Genomic DNA, 17500 nt, shown 5'->3' on the forward strand with positions numbered 1-17500 from the left:
TGGGTTTAGAATGAGGGGTGTGATTTATTTTTTCTGGAAACTGCAGTCTCTCTGCCAGTTTGTTAAAATTGCGTGAGGCCCGACCCAGTTAATATTTATATATACGGACATGCATATACATAGAAATAAATGCATATGTATTTGCTAGCTTTACATTTATCTATATATCTATCCGGTAGATATGCATGTCTAGACTGATTGATATGTTTTTATTTCTGTGTTTATACAAGTTCGTATAATGAATATTCATTGGGTTGGGCCTTGCACAATCTTAACAAACCGGTCGTGAGAACAGGAAACTAACGCAAAACATTTTTTCATGCGACTGTGAGTATTTTTTTTATTTTTTTAAAGATCATAACACTCTTAGATTTTGTGTGGATGCGTATCGAGATAGCGAGACAAAAGATCATTACAAATGTTAGACGATAGGTCACCAAGAGGATCAATATTTCGAAGGTTTCACCACTGATGGAATGTTACGTGGAAATTTACAGCTAGGAATGAAATAATTTTGGATGTTGTCGTTATAGTTGATATATTTTTAAAGCTATTTCTGCTGGAGGTTTAACAGCTTGGTTATCTTTTTTGAGAGAAATAAAAGTCTGGCTTTGAATCTTTTGTGATTATTATTTTACAGAAGTAAAATTGCCTGACTATAGGGAAGAGATGTGTTTTATTTGGACCCGAGAGATGCCATTAAACCAGATATATAAATTTGTTATTGAACTTAATGAGTTTCATTTAAGATACCAATAAACTTAAGGTAAAATATTTATGATGCTACATGCTGAGAGAGAGAGAGAGAGAGAGAGAGAGAGAGAGAGAGAGAGAGAGAGAGAGAGAGAGAGAATTTTGATTTGATTTGAGAGAGAGAGAGAGAGAGGGAGAAGAGAGTTCAGATAAATAGGATACTATCGGAATGTCTGGTCAGCGTCTTTAAAAAGGAAATGTTATTGATATTCAAAGAGAAAAACACAGCTGCTTTCGAATATCAAGAGAAGAAAGTTGCCTTTAGTGAAAGATGTTATGAGATAAGATAGAAAATTGCGACTTGGAAAATAAATGTTCTTAAAGGAGAGTAGAGTAAAAATCCTGTGTTCAGGGATGGATAATAGTGTGGTACTTGCCCATTATGATCGAGATGGATTCAAGGTACAGCCTGACAATCCACTTTGAAAGCACTATGTATACGCACTCACTCGACTAGATGGATTTTTACACTGCTTGTGCTTGGTGATGAAGGGTTGAAGGAAGTAAGTCCGTATTTCTGGCTTTCTTCAATCATTCCTGATGTTTGGGTATATTTCCAGTACTTAGAGGTGGAGCAAGCACGGAATCATGGGAGATGGCTTGTGATATTTATCGATGTTTTCCTCATAACGAGTATCTTTAAGTTGTCCGTTGTAAAGAGAGAGAGAGAGAGAGAGAGAGAGAGAGAGAGAGAGAGAGAGAGAGAGAGAGAGAGAGAGAGAGAGAGAGAGAGAGAGAGAGAGAGAGGAAAAAAGGGAAAAGGGAAAAATATATAAAAATCCGGATTTTCTTGTGCATTAAAGTGAGAACATATCTAAGCATTGCTCTTGCACAATAAACCTTAAATTGTATTACCGAATAGAGCCTCGAGTTGGCGGCTTGCCAAGCTGCGAAAACTTACCTAGACTTGCATCAGCCAGGGCAAGCATGAGGTGAATGTTAGCAAGGGGAAAGGAATGAGAAATGTGTGATGCAGGACCTTCTGAGAGAGACTGCTCATTCTGAAGACAAGTGTTCTACATCCCTCGGCATTTGGAGATTCACGAGAGGTGTTTGAATCTGAAGGGAATTTGGATAAGCAGGAGAAATTTCATGGTGCTTTGTCAACGGATGCCGGTATATACAAGACAAGTTATATTGTGTATATTAGGTTGGGCGTGTGTTTCTCTGTATATATATATATATATATATATATATATATATATATATATATAATATAATATAATATGTATATAATATATATATATATATATATATATATATATATATATATATATACATATATATATATATATATATATATATATATATATATATATATATATATATATATATACATATATATATATATATATATATATATATATATCTTTCCCTATGAAATACTGACACTTCCGTGTACCCAAAGTTAAAAGAAATTATTATTTTTTAAATAACGAGTTGGTATAGCCAAGTTTCTTCTACAACTAGGTCATGTGACATTTGTCTACATTTACGTTGTTGGCCTTTGCTGCATGTTATAAAGCGCCAAGATGGGTGAGGACATCGATGGTGATCTCTGAGCATGTGCCAGGTCGTCCCTCTTCCTCCCTCTCCCCTTCTTTCTTACTTCCCTTGTAATTATCCCAATTATTTGCTATGTTATTCTTTTTTTTTTTTTTTGCTCTTCGTCCTCGTTTCTTCTTATTCTCATTTTCTTGTGCTATCTTTAGCATTTCCCGAGTCCTTTATTTTTTTCCTTGTTTCCATACACGTTATGTCTTTCTCTTTCTGCTTTTTTTTCAGATACTCGTTTTTTTTCTCTCTCTCCCTCAACTCCACATTTCAGCTTTAATATATATTCAGTTTCAATTGGTTTTCTCTTTATTGTTCACGTTTCTTTCATCCCAACAGGTTCTTTTGATTCCCTAATCATCCTGTTCCTTTCCATTTCTTAGTTTTCTTCATTTCATCATTTCTTGTTTTTCTCGTTTTACTCTTCTTGTATGGTATTGTCCCCTCTTATTTTCCATATCCTCACTCAGTATCTCTACTATGACAACCACCGTCATTTTCTTCCCATTATCTGTATTTTCTTTCCTACTGAATTGAGTGCCTACTGCGCATTTCCTAGCTTGGGAGTGGGAGTGGTGGAGAAGGCTGAAACGACAGAGACGAAGCAGCTGATGAAAACGTCAGAAATCGCAAGGTCTTGGCCACGCGTCGGCCGGAGAATTGCATTGGTTTTTGACGTCCGGAGCCGGAGAGTTCTGTGGAATATCAGACCAAGAAAGCAGACACTGTAGGCGTACGGGTAGAGGTGTCAGCAGCAGGGATTGACACAGGTGTAAAGTTCTGGGAAATCGGGCCAGGACGTAAATATTCTGTAGACGAACATGTAGTGTGTTAGCTGCAGGGATGCACGTCATAATTGCTCGGAAGCACAGCTGTGCATTAGGTGCCATCGAACTTTACTGCCGCTATGTATGAATTTTTGCTTTTTTCCCATATTACCACCGCGTAGACCATGGCTAAGTGTGGATTTCTCTTTGGCCTATTGCAGTTATCACTGCAAATATAATCAAAATCCAGCCATAGAATACTAGTCGCCTTAAAGCACCACTGGTGTGTGAAACACGGGGAGACTTTGCAAGGTTGTAGTGAGGCGCCTGGAAGTGTCAATCATGAGAGCGCTGTACCTCGCCGCGACCGTAATTGCTGGTCTCCCCAGTGGCCGGGCTAAGAAAATTGGTCTTTTTTATAACTTGTCTGATTTTTCTTGTCTTCGGATTTTGAAAAGGCTCACAAGATGGGGTCTCTGTAATGATGGCTTCTCTGTTATAACACGATATAAGATGTGTGTAGTGATATTCCTCGCAAGCTCTCGTGTCTTCTGCCCAACTCGGGTATTGCGTGTTCAAACAATACTCCTCAAGGCCATGAAGTTGGTATTGCCATGTAAAGTTGCAGTGTTGCTATGTTTCTGTGCTCGATCTGAAGGTTAGGAAGTGGAGACATCTTTGTTTAAGAGTTGTTACCTATCATGCGTGAGTTATACGTATAATATTGTTGATAGGCATCAAAGATCACTCTCTCCAGAAGCAGTAGCAACAACTACGAAATAAGTCAAGTACGTAATCATTTTGTCATTATATATTCATTCTTCCACTCACACACCAACTCATTCTGTCTCACACGCAAAGGCATACACTCAAGAACATGTGCATACGAATAAGAGCATGGAAGGAAGAGGCGAAAAGAGAAAAGAATGAAGAAGAAATGCGGATGGCAGACGAAGGAAAATATGGAACACAAAATATCGTATGTGTTGTCCTACTGAGAATGGAAGACGTGCTCAAAAATCTATATACGATGTATTCTTACTTTCTCGTGGGGCTTCATGAAGGTCGAATAGGGGAGGGGGCGAAAGTGGGGGGCGGGGGCAGGTCACGCTACAGGCCAGAACTCGTAAGTCGTCTGTTGCCGTATTTTCCCCGACCTACAGGTTCATCATACCTAATTTGTTGTATATTATCATTCGTTATGGAGAATATGCTCTATAAAAATGGACATTGATTTCGGAATTAACATGTATTTCCTTCAGAGTATTTTTTTCAAGTTTCTCGATTGCGTCACCTTCACGTAAAATTCCGACGTGCGCAACAACATTATTTGTTTTGGACTACTAAACGTCAGCCGTAGTTTTGAATCAACGCCTTTAAGGATGTGATATTAACAAGAAATGCGTCAGTGGGTGAGGAAGCTTGACCTATTTTGCCCCCCCCCCCCTCCCCCACACGCCTTCTACCCCCTCTGCACACTATGAGATCGATGGATGGAGGGGAGAAGGGAAGGCGAAGGGCCACGAGGGGAAAGTAGCGCTTAGGGCGTATACGGGGAGGGGAAAAGGGTGTCATAGAAAAACGGGAGGACGAGGAATCAGGCACAGGCGATCGGGCGTTCCTGACTCAGCTTTGTTGCGTCTGATGCCTCGAATAATGTTGTGTCAGCAACGCGCAATTGACGGTTGGACGACACTGTATCCCTGTATATATACACAGTTTTGGGTATATACTTTGGAGCCTAATCTTTGGTTTATAGAAGCTGGTTTATGCACTTAGCAGAGGTAGAAAAAAGAGGAAAGATTTTAGGTCATGGCACGAGACTACACATGACAAGCCAGGGACACAGGCAAGCGCGACGTAGATCGTGCATAGTTGAAAGGACTGTGGCGTCTTAGAGGCCGACACGCCATTTCTGTTCAGCATTTGTTGATTCAGGATGCGAAGAGGGACGTGCACTGAACTAATTGATACTCATACATACCAGGAAACGTATATAAAATTTTCCTCATGGCATTAGGACTGAGTAGACTCCCATACGTCGCGTGCCACACCAAGCCAGGACCTTTTCTGTTATTGGATAGAGGAGGTATGTTTAAGATACTTATTCATTTATGGCATTCCTGTAGCATGGATTTCCCATACACATTGCAGTTGCACGCATGGAGCTTTGACTAGAGTAAGTAAAGTAATAAAAAGGATCGGGAGTTTTCACGTTAACATGTTGATTATTGTTGTCCTGAAAAAAAAATAATTAAATAATTGATCTCTCTTGTTTATTTTGGTTGAATTATTTAATTTTAAGAACTTCAGATTAGAAGTAAAATGTGAAAGCGGATAAACAGCGTGCCAATTTGGTCGTAAATCAGAGTTCAATAGCTGTACAGAATGGACATCCCGCCATAACCTATGCAACACGTAATCACACGCAACTTTGGCATGCAACAGCCGTTGAGCAGCCTATCTTGCGCTCGTCTTGAACTTGTCATCGCGGTGTTGACAGTATATCTTATCTCTATTATAACTGGCAATTTTCTCTTTAAATTGATCAATGTATTACATGTATAAACACGTGTTTGCGTTTACTCAATCACTCTCTCTCTCTCTCTCTTTCTCTCTCTCTCACACACACACACACACACACACACACACACACACACACACACACACACACACACTCACACACACACACACACACACACACACACACACACACACACACACACACACACACACACACACACACACACACACACACATATACGTGTCCAGGATATGTCCTGATTATATAGTAAATGATAATCAAGCCTTTCACCCGCTGTGCTGCTTTTTAATCAGTTGCTTAATTCCGTTTGTTAACAGGTAAACATATAATCACTTATTATGGAAAATATATTTCGTCACATATAATCTCTTCATTGGCATACAAAAGCCTCTTGAATTCCCTCATGGTTCTCCGTCTTTTGCAATGTTCTGAGACTGAATTCATGCAAGTATTTAAGAGAGATATAGACAGACAGTCTAACAGTAACATAGGCAGAGAGACAGACAGACACACGCACACGAACACACACACACACACGCACGCACGCACGCACGCACGCACGCACGCACACACACACATACACACACACGCACGCACGCACGCACGCACACACACACACACACACACACACACACACACACACACACACACACACACACACACACACACACACACACACACACACACACACACACAATTATCTATGTACATATTTACATCTGTCACATGACCAATAAGTGATGCTGATCCGAAAGTTATAGGCCAATGTTGGTTTATTTGCCATTTTCCTTTTGATATATACAGTATAAGTTTTACCCTGAAAGCTGGTGGTCGTTCGATGTACTAAGGTCCAGCTCCAGAAATAATTCATTTTGATTCCGTTACTTACAGTGCAGATGCAAGATGAACTGCGTTAAAGCGGCGTCGAAAGAAGGAAAACACATACACACTCTCCTGGACTTGCGTTTTGGACGAGCACCCGGGAACGCGGATGAGTGGTGAGGGGAGGCGCGGGCGTGAGGGGGAGGGTGAAGTTTTATTGTGGGCGGGGTAGCTGGCGGTCGGTGGCTTCGAGAAGCCCGGCTGGCGTCGTGCCAAAACCTATTACTAGACTGCATTTCCAAGATCAATCACTTGCAGCTTGGTGTGAATACCACAAGATGCGAGTGTTATTGTTCAGTGTCTGAGTAAGACTGCTCAAAATGAATAAAGCAGAAAATAAATCGCATCAGCCTCTGGTAACCGCAAGAAGTTACTGAGATTTCCTAGTTCACCTCCAAAGATCGGTCAGGCAACTTGAGGTCAGTAACGGTTACTTTAAAGTCATAAATGCCCGTTCAGGCACTGGGATGGCATTTACTCATACTGTAGAGACGTGAGATTGTAAATATTCCAGTAACTTCCCAGCGAAAGGGAAGGTTACTCCATTGGTTTGGTAAGGATATGCTTAATTTATTTACATGTCCAGACAAACGCGATCCTATTTTTTGTCAAAACAAGGACTGCGGTATATTTTTTAAAACATTGTTTCGTTTCACAAGATCTGTTATAGTAGTTGTGATAAAAGCCGTCTGTGAAAATAAAAAGTATAAAATTATGAAGTACAAATTACTAGAATAACTCGCAAATTTCTGACGCAACACAGACAATGAATGACTGCGACTGGCGGAGCGCCGTACCGGTTGCCAAGTTACGGGACTATGCTAGCAGCCGGTCTTAAAGAATTGGCTCTCACCCTTGCGTTGTTTTTGTTTTAAAAGTAAACAGGTTTTAACTTTCGAATTAGTGATACATTTCGGAGCATGCATGTTTGTACTTAAATTAGTCTTGAATTATGGTTTGGTAAGTTCATGTTTGAAGATATTTGATAAGTGAGAATGATTTGTCCCTCCTGTTTACACGCAATTGCACTCAGACATTACACATTTCTTTAACTTCCCTCTTTATGTAGGTCATCAGGACATGCAGTATTTTTGACATTTCCCCTTAAAGAGCCAATGTGACCCAGTTCGCGGTGAAGACTTTCAGGAGAGAAAAAAATTACTGAATTATTTAATAAAACAACGCAAGAAGTAATGAGCAACAAGATAAATTGTAAATACTTTCTTTCGTTTGATATAGTATCAGGGACAGTGTTATTATGAGTTACAAGGGTATGGAGATAACGTGTCAAAAAGCATGTGGCCCTTAACCTACAGACTATTTAAAGACTGGCACTGACGGGGAGTCTGCGACGTAAGTTCTTACGTCATTCCGAAGTGTTGGCTTACTAGAGTTTATTTCGGTTACAGAGAAGGGATGGGGATAGACAGATAGAAAAGGACAGACTGGCAAACGGATTGGTAGACAGATGCTTAACAATATATAACAAAGTTCGAGAATTACTGAACCTAGAAAATTGATAAAATGAAGAAAGGGACAACGAAATAGATTTAGCGACAAGAAGTAATGTTGGAGCAGCATTGAACCTCTGAAACAGAATGAAACAGAGAGACAAAGACAAAACTAACAAGATTTAAGTGTTGGAATGGTCATGAAATGCCTCCCGTGCATGTTTCTTGGCAACTGATATAAATTCAGGATTAAAACCTACAAGGTGATATCAGTCACCTTCTACAACAGGAGTTTTCCATGAATTTAAGGAATGAGTAACCAACTGGTTTTGCGAATGGTATTTGAAGGGGGATCTGCCCAGTCCGGTTTTCCTGTTTAGCTTTGTCTTGTCGGTTCCAATTCCATAGGAATGTGGTAACAAGTCTCGATTTCGATAGCCGTCAACTAGCTAACAGTAAGTTACATCGATGATTTTCCTGCATGTTTGCATATATTTATTATGTATTCTAATTGTGTGAATAGTGGAGACAGCAGTGGCAGCGGGCGGGTTCACTAAAACCGGTTTTTCGAGGGTCGTACGGTTACGGGTTTAGCTGACGTAAGGCTTGTTATGTATTCGTTTAAAAATATTATAGGCTGACGTAACATGGTATGCAAAGAACATATTATGGTATTAGTATATATTATTATAACGCAGGCGCTATTCTCAGTACGATTTAATGAAAACCATCGGACATGAAAGTTCGGAGTTAACACATTTTACAATGTAATACTGCGTGTGCTAGAGAACATATTATTTGCTTCGTAGAAATTGTTATACAGAGATGTTTAAAACTATTACCTACACGCAAAAGTTACATGTTCCCAGTCGCAAATAGGTGGCTCAGATAGTTATGAGGAAAGATGACTGATATCGTTATCATATTATGGCCTTATTGGTAGAACAGCGTACTAAACAAATAGTAAGTACCTGGGTTTGAGATACAGCATGCTACTGAGTGGTATCCAATTGCACCGAGGGAAAGCCGAGGCTCAGAAACACAATCCCTCACTACAAGAGGCCAAGATGAGTACGAGTAAAGGCGCGCACAGCCGATTTTGCGGCATTTTTTGTTTATTTGTTTATTTTTAAACTGTGCTTGTGTGTGCGTGCGTGGGGGAGGGGGGCGCAGTCACATACCTGTGCGTGTGTGTATGTTTGTATGTCGGTTTTGCTTTATCCCCCCAAAAGGAATTATCATCATTTTCTTTTTGCAGGTCTTAAGTCATGGAGCCCGATACATGTCATCAAGGACAACCTTCAAGGTTAGTGTTCGACTATTTGTTGTTTAATGATTTGTAAGTGATTGTCATCCATATCATCATTATTACTATTTGAAAATTATTAGATGTTGCTTTTATGTATTTTTTAAGGGCTATGTAAATATTGACTAATACTTTACATTTTAGACTTGTATATCAAAGGAAGGGTTTTTCTCAACTTATTTGTCTTACTGTTTGAAGGAAAATTCAATAATTATAAGGACCAGATCTGGCAACATGTATGAACATTAAATATATTTGTTAATGGTATATGCAAGAGGATATATAGATAATAGACTATGATAGCCATTCTTCATGTATCCAGGTATGGATATATTAATGCTTGTAGCAGGCAAAGGCTTTTACATGATAAATATTCTTCTTCACATTTATGAATATATATATATATATATATATATATATATATATATATATATATATATATATATATATATATATATATATACATACATACATACATACATACATATATATATATATATATATATATATATATATATATATATATATATATATATATGAATATGTATGTAAATATATGCACATATACATATACATATTTGCATGTGTGTTTGTGTTTGTTTATTTGTTTGTGTGTGTGAGTGCACACACACACACACACACACACACACACACACACACACACACACACACACACACACACACACACACACACACACACACACACACACACACACACACACACACACACACACACACACACACACACACACACACACACACACACACACACACACACACACACACACACACACACACACACACACACACACACACACATACACCTGTGTGTGTATGTTTATATTATATATATATATATATATATATATATATATATATATATATATATATATATATATATATATATATATATATATGTATATATGTGTGTGTGTGTGTGTGTGTGTGTGTGTGTGTATGTGTGTGTGTGTGTGTTTGTTTATTTGTGTATGTGTCTCTCTCTCTCTCTCTCTCTCTCTCTCTCTCTCTCTCTCTCTCTCTCTCTCTCTCTCTCTCTCTCTCTCTCTCTCTCTCTCTCTCTCTATATATATATATATATATATATATATATATATATATAATATATATATATATATATTACACATACACAGGTGTATATGTATATATACATGCATATGTATATATATACATACATATATGTGTGTATGTATATATGCATATATTAGAAATATATAATATATGTATAATATATAATATACATATGAATGTATATGTATATAAACACATATATATGTATATATACATATATGTACACATATGTTTGTGATATATATATATATATATATATATATATATATATATATATATACATACATATATACATACATGCATATATACATAAATACATATATACATATATACATATATACATATATACATATACACGCCCACACGCACTCACACACTCAGATACACACACACACACACACACACACACACACACACACACACACACACACACACACACACACACACACACACACACACACATATGCACACACGATACACATGCATGCATGCACCTTTGTTTCTTTCTCTCTCTCTCTCTTTTTTTTTTTTATTCATTCTTTTCAGTTCTTTTTCATTAGGACAAAAACAGATTAAGTTTGTTCTATCTTGAAATTTGTATGTTGTGTCGCACTATCAATGTGGAGTGGAATGCCTGGTTCAAAAGTGAGTCCGGAATGCTGAAGTGCAGGACCTTGTCATATATAGCCTTGGCACCAATCCCAAAAAGTCTTAAAAATATGACAGGTGAATCATGCTGACCTCATATAATGTTGGTAGTTAATATTGAAACTGATATTATATTTTTTATAATCAGATCCCTTAGAAAAAGCAATTTGTAGATAAGAAGGAGTAACCATTTAAATTTGTCAATATATCCTACTCTGACAGGAGAACTTATCTGAACTCCTTTTTTATTTTAGCAATGTATATAAATGTTCCAGTATCAAAATTTCACACACTCATGCTGAAAAGGATAATATAACAGCAAATGAAATGTTAGAGTTAGAGCAATCTGCAAATATATAAAACTGATTGGGATTTCATAGAATGATTCTTTTAAATCAGAAAGGGTACTCTCTGTTGTACCAATCATTTTTTTTACTAGATTAATTTCATAATATGCAAGCTATAAAATACTTCTTAATTCTTCTCCACAGGCATCAGATCTACAAATTGAATTTTGTACGCCAGATCAGCTGAAGAAAAAGCCAGCTGTATCAGATCTAGTGTTTGGACGTCATTTCACTGACCACATGCTGGAGATCTACTGGGATGATAAGGCTGGATGGGGACAACCAAGAATAACACCATTCCATGACCTAAGGCTGCATCCAGCTGCTAAGGTCCTCCATTATGCTGTAGAGGTGAGTCTTATTGTTATTTCATGGAGTTTAAAAGAATATGTATTAGCTGTTGAACCCTTAGTCACCTCTGACGGATTTTACTGCCTCATAGGAGGGGATTTTCAGTGACCAGACCCTGTAAGATATTTATTTTGGATTGCTGCATCCTTTGTTATTCATAAAATTTAGTGCTTTACTAAGAGGATTTGGCTTTATATGAGTTGACATTAAGGCATTTTTGCACAAAGATGTTATTTTATATATGGCAAATTGTCTCATGGATAACTTGTAATGGTCTCTGAAAGGTTATATAAAGATGAACGTTTTAGGAGATGTAGCATAAATATTTAATCTTGGATTAACTAAAGCTAGCCTTGAGACGTAGTAATAAGATTAATTTCTACTGAGATTTTATTGATTATTTCTAATAGAAAACTCAGCAGTTTATTTAATATGAAAAATTGAGGAATTCATGAAGTTGTACTAAGGACCCTACAGTGCACAATAATCCAAACTTCAGTATCTAGATAAACCTTAGCAATGAGCCTTTAATGCTGGCATCCCTTAAATTTTACTACCAAGATAATATCCTTCATAATCATAGTTGTCAGAGGGCATGGTGCTATTCATATGTCATTGTCTGCAAGCCTGAAAGTTGCTGTTTTACGTAACAAGAGTGCATCTACTGATTTTAGGGGATAAAGTCTTTTCCCCAATTATTGTCAGCTGAACAACAAGCCTAATCAAGTGTCCATCTTATTGGTGAATGAGCTGATTGATTTTTTTATTTTTGAATAGAGATGGTTATTTTCTCTATGCATAACTAATTTTTTTTTTATAGTAACTGTTTATTTTTTTAAAGTTAGAGCATGAATAGATATATAGCCCTTTTTTATACTTTATTGATTTTTATTTTTTTTCCAAGAGGCAGTGATTTTATGTTTTGTGTTGCATCCCAGTAGCAGCAATTTTTCTTTCATTAAAGGAAAGATGGCACTGTAGATGTACTAGGAAATACTAGTTCTGAGTACTTCTTACATTGCACCTACTTTCTAGGTATTAGTTAAATAAGTGCAGTTGTGTTTTTGATGAGAGTAATTGTTAAAAGAGAAAAAAAAAAACTTACCAGATCAGTGAAGGACTTCCATTACATACAGAATATCTTTAAGTAATACTGGTTGTGCAGGTAATAATAGTTCCATTTCCAGGTCTTTGAGTGGACATACAGATCTCTCATTAGTTGCCAACACACGAGCACATGGCCTTACATGCTCTCTGAAGGTAACAGTAACTTGTGGAAGATAATCATTCCGACTAACTTACGCTCTTATTACAAATCCCTTAAGATCTAAATTTACATTGAGCAGAATTCTAAATTATCTTTCTATTTTTTTTTTTTTTTTTTTTTTTTTTTTTTTTTTTTTAACCACTAAAGCCTATGACTGGGTACTTCTATAATCTGTTCTAGTGGATGTACCTGTTTTGATAGAGTCCATTTTAGTTTTTTAATTTACAAGGGTTATTTGAACTGCTCATCATCTTTTTTTTTTTGTAAAGTATATTTTCCTATTTTGTCATACTCTTGTATCACCAAAGATTTGTGCTAATGTAAAGAAAACTAATATTATTACTTGCTGATAACCAATTTTTTTTATGTATCGCAACTAATACGCATATATCTTTTCATCTTTCAGTTGTTTGAGGGGATGAAGGCGTTTCGAGGCCAAGATGATGAAATCAGACTCTTCCGTCCTGACAAAAACATGGAACGCATGAATCGCACAGCTGCGAGATCTGCTCTCCCAAATTTTGATGGAAATGAATTGATTGAAATACTAAAAAAGCTCATCAGCATTGATCAAGAATGGGTGCCCCATGCAGAATCCTCAAGCTTATATATTAGACCTACTATGATAGGTACTGAGGTAAGCTGAATATCTATAGATGACATATAATAGCTGAAAAGTTTACTTAACTGTTCATTAGCTTCTGTAAATGTGTATATACAGCGTTATATTGCTCTTTATGTTTCACTGCAGCTAAAGCTTATTGGTACATCTGATAAGGATTTATAACTTAGCAGTTTAAGCCACTATATTATTTTATGAGTGAAAAGTGATATTGAATCATTTCGTTCTCATACTGTAGATTAGTATCTTACAAAAATACAAATTAAATCCCTTTATAAAAACAATGTATTTCTACCCATCAATCAGCCAACCCTAGGTGTGCAGCGCCCCACCAATGCTCTGCTGTTTGTTATCCTGTCGCCTGTTGGACCATATTTCTCCAGTGGATTCAAGCCAGTATCTCTGTTGGCTGACCCTGAGTTTGTTCGTGCTTGGCCTGGTGGCTGTGGAATGATGAAGATGGGATCTAATTATGGACCCACTTTAGCTATCCAGGTTAGCAGATTTCAAGAGTAAAGTGATGATTTTACTTTTTCTTTCTGAAGATTGCAGGTGTTTCCTTTTTTATATTCTAGTATATATTGATTACCATAGGTTCCTACTTTTATTGCAGAAAATTGCAGAGGAACGAGGTCTTCAACAAGTATTGTGGCTTTTTGGGCCTGACCATAAAATCACAGAAGTAGGAGCTATGAACATAATGGTCTTCCTTGATAAGGGAAATGGAGGTTAGTTTGGCTGGTGAAAGAGTAGTATTACTTATATAAATATGCCTCTATATGCTGTATAAATTATAGATCATCATAATAAAACATAGATAAGTACAATAAATTTTGGTAAACTGTTTCTTTTACAGAAAAGGAGCTAGTGACTCCACCCTTACATGGGTTAATCCTTCCTGGAGTTACCAGAGACACTCTCTTAGCGTTAGGAAGACAATGGGGAGAATTCACTGTAAGTGAGCGTGACATTACAATGGCTGAGGTTGTCCAGGCAGAAAGTGAAGGAAAGGTATGTATGTGAAAAATGGATTCTTTGTGAAAAATACTGTATATATTGTATAAAGATATTGAACTAGAAACTGAGGTTATTTGTTATTGACATTTTTTTTTTTTTTTTTTAGCAAGTGAAATTTCATGATATGCATACTAGATATATTTACTTTTTCTGTACATAAAGATAAACAGCTTAATCTGCGCTTAAGCAGACACAAGGATAACATGATTTTCAGTAAATACCTAGCCATGATTTTGTATACCTTTGCATATTTACTAAGTTTGATTTTAACAAAATAAAATTTCTTAACAGCTACTAGAAATATTTGGTGCTGGAACTGCAGCTGTTGTAACACCAGTGGGGGAGATCCACTATCAGGGAAAAGTTATAAGGATGCCCACTTTGAAGCCAGAAGAGTCTCTTGCACAGCGCTTCTTTAATACTATCAAACAGATTCAGTACGGCCATGTCTCTCATGAATGGAGTGTTCCTATTGAGTGATGAATTCATATTAAAAAGGTTTAATCTATACAATGCAAAATTAGAAGTTTGCTAATAAAAAGAAAATCATAGTAAGTACAACAGTTAACTTCTGTATTGTGTATCACAATCAAAATGTTAAGAAATGAACATGTGATAGGCCTTATAGTCAGTTATGACAGCTGTAGAATCACTTTACTTAATTATTTAAGTTCAAGCAATGACAAAAGAAGCAAAGGTTAGAGTAGTTGACATAGACAATCCACTTTGCATATGGTTTGGTAAGTAGTTTACATATGCTATGCAAAAGTAGGATGAGACTCATTTCAACTTTGTCAGAATAAATTTCTTAGTTTAGAGCCTCTGAAAGTACACTTTATATATGTAGGCACAAGCTCTAGAGTAAATATATATGTGCAGATAACTGAGGTGTTTTCTAGGCTTTAGTTTACATAATTTGAAATATAGAAGGCAGCTTCACTTGAGTAAAAATAGGAACTGCATTTTAGTATAAGGTGCGAATTGTTGAAAAGAAATCCAGTGCAATATTCAGCATGGTAATTTTATTTCATATTTTTTTCATATAATAAATTAGTTTCAAGAAATTAACTTTTTGCTTTTCTTCGTCTTCTTCTTCTTCATCTTCTTCTTCTTCTTCTTCTTCTTCTTCTTCTTCTTCTTCTTCTTCTTTTTGCCACAGATGTCTGTATGTATCCGTGCATGGATGTGTGTGATTGCATATATTGTGTTTTGTTTGTATGCATGCAGATTCAGAATGCATATATCATTCTGTAGAGAAAGAAGCTCAAATATGCTGTGGCCAAATATTTTCCAGAATATTTGTTGTTCAACTGTTATTGCAACTGATATTTAGGTTTTCTCAAAATTTAAAAATAAAACATGGGAAAAAGCTTCCATTTAAAACTATGTTAACTATTGATCATAATAAGGAAAAAATAAATATTCAAGGACATGGATCTGTCAAGAGTAATATGTTGTCTTTACTTCAATGATTGTTCAGAGAATCTCATACCTTCTGCTGGTATCAGTTAATTGTACACCAAAGTTGTATTTTCTCTAATTTAAATTAATAGAGGTAAGATTAGTAATTGGAACAAGGGGCATCAGGGAAGGTGGTTGTGATATAGGTACTTGTAGGTGTGACTAAGGAGACTGTTTTCAGGAAAGGGTACAGTCTAGTGGGCGTATAGAAGGGTTTCTTCAGAATATGGGTGATGAACTTTGGCATTACTTTAGAAGTATGGTGATAATGAAAATATAATTTGCAATATTATTTTTTTTACTTTAAAATAATCAGTATTTTTTCTACAAAGATGAGAAATTAAATATATTTTTTATTCTTCTTCATGCACACTGTATATTTAGTTAATTAGTTTTTCTCCATGATTTTGGAGTGCAATTTATGTTCATTCTGGCAAATTCAAACAGTGAGTTAATTAAATCAAAAGATATAATATGTTGTTATGTTTTAACTTTGGTTGATATCAAGAGATACTCCCTACTGATAGGTATTCTGTATTAAGAATGCAGTTTGAAGGCATTTTTATGATTTTTTATGTCAAAAGTAAGAATATCAGATGAATATGACACTAAATGCTGTTAAAATGTTGTGTCATTTTAATTGTGATATAAAGCTTGCAATTTTGAAATTAGTAAAGCCTGCCTTCCAGTTGAAGATGTTATCATTGTGTAGTAGACTGTGGAATGGGGAAGGGAGTCGATGGAAAATTATGTGGCATATGGTTTAATAATTATGAATTAACCCATTGCTACTGGTAATCACACTATGCACATGGATGGCTCCAGGTGCTGTCAAGTAGCCAGTTAGTAAGCCAACGTGACCTCGTTTCTCTTTTCCTTGAGTTTCTTTTTTTCTAATGCAATTGATATAGATGCTGTTATCATTAGTAGTATTGGCATTATGATTATTATAATGCTATTTGCAATACTAACAGCAATATAAGAAGAAAAAAATATTTCCAAAAATCAAGGAAAGGGATAAACAGATGAGAAGTAGGACTAATAACTGACTCTGTAGTGATTAAGTGCTCATGGGGTCATCTGTGTGTAAAGAAAATTACTATACAAAAACCACAGTGTTCATGGATATGTCATGTATTTGTGCAAACCCAGAATCATTGGGTTAAGAAGGATTATTTTCATGGTGATGTCAGTGGTAAACTTTTTGCAAAGGGTTTCATTTTTCACACCATAAATAGAGAAGATTCTCATAATCTGCACTGTTATTTTCATTCACTTGAAAGTTGTTTTGGATATGTAAAATTTTATTTGTTTTTGGGTTATTCTCATTAAACTTATTCTGTAATATTTTTTGGTTTGCAGTAGATTACTAAAGGACCAAGTTGAAAATCTTTATACTGTGTTGCACATCATTTACTTGAGAGAATGAAGGGGTATATA

The 17500-nt window shown here is 36.2% G+C and overlaps 1 protein-coding gene across 2 annotated transcripts in view; it reads left to right on the plus strand.

Annotated features, from left to right (window-relative positions):
• Nucleotides 1–17500, plus strand: part of LOC119583848 (branched-chain-amino-acid aminotransferase, mitochondrial-like) — a 20092-nt gene that overhangs the window by 1664 nt on the left and 928 nt on the right. The window contains exons 1-8 of one of the 2 annotated variants that reach the window (XM_037932577.1): nucleotides 5006–5163; nucleotides 9211–9258; nucleotides 11487–11693; nucleotides 13367–13597; nucleotides 13889–14077; nucleotides 14196–14310; nucleotides 14439–14593; nucleotides 14891–17500. The exon at nucleotides 14891–17500 is cut by the window's right edge and continues 928 nt beyond it. In XM_037932577.1, the coding sequence (XP_037788505.1) occupies nucleotides 9235–9258; nucleotides 11487–11693; nucleotides 13367–13597; nucleotides 13889–14077; nucleotides 14196–14310; nucleotides 14439–14593; nucleotides 14891–15079 (1110 nt within the window). In that variant the 5' untranslated portion in view covers nucleotides 5006–5163; nucleotides 9211–9234 and the 3' untranslated portion in view covers nucleotides 15080–17500. Of the gene's footprint in view, nucleotides 1–5005; nucleotides 5164–9210; nucleotides 9259–11486; nucleotides 11694–13366; nucleotides 13598–13888; nucleotides 14078–14195; nucleotides 14311–14438; nucleotides 14594–14890 lie in introns of those variants that run through there. The other variant, XM_037932576.1, reaches the window with a different exon arrangement.

Source organism: Penaeus monodon, chromosome 17, assembly GCF_015228065.2.
Source record: "Penaeus monodon isolate SGIC_2016 chromosome 17, NSTDA_Pmon_1, whole genome shotgun sequence".
NCBI lineage: Eukaryota > Metazoa > Arthropoda > Malacostraca > Decapoda > Penaeidae > Penaeus > Penaeus monodon.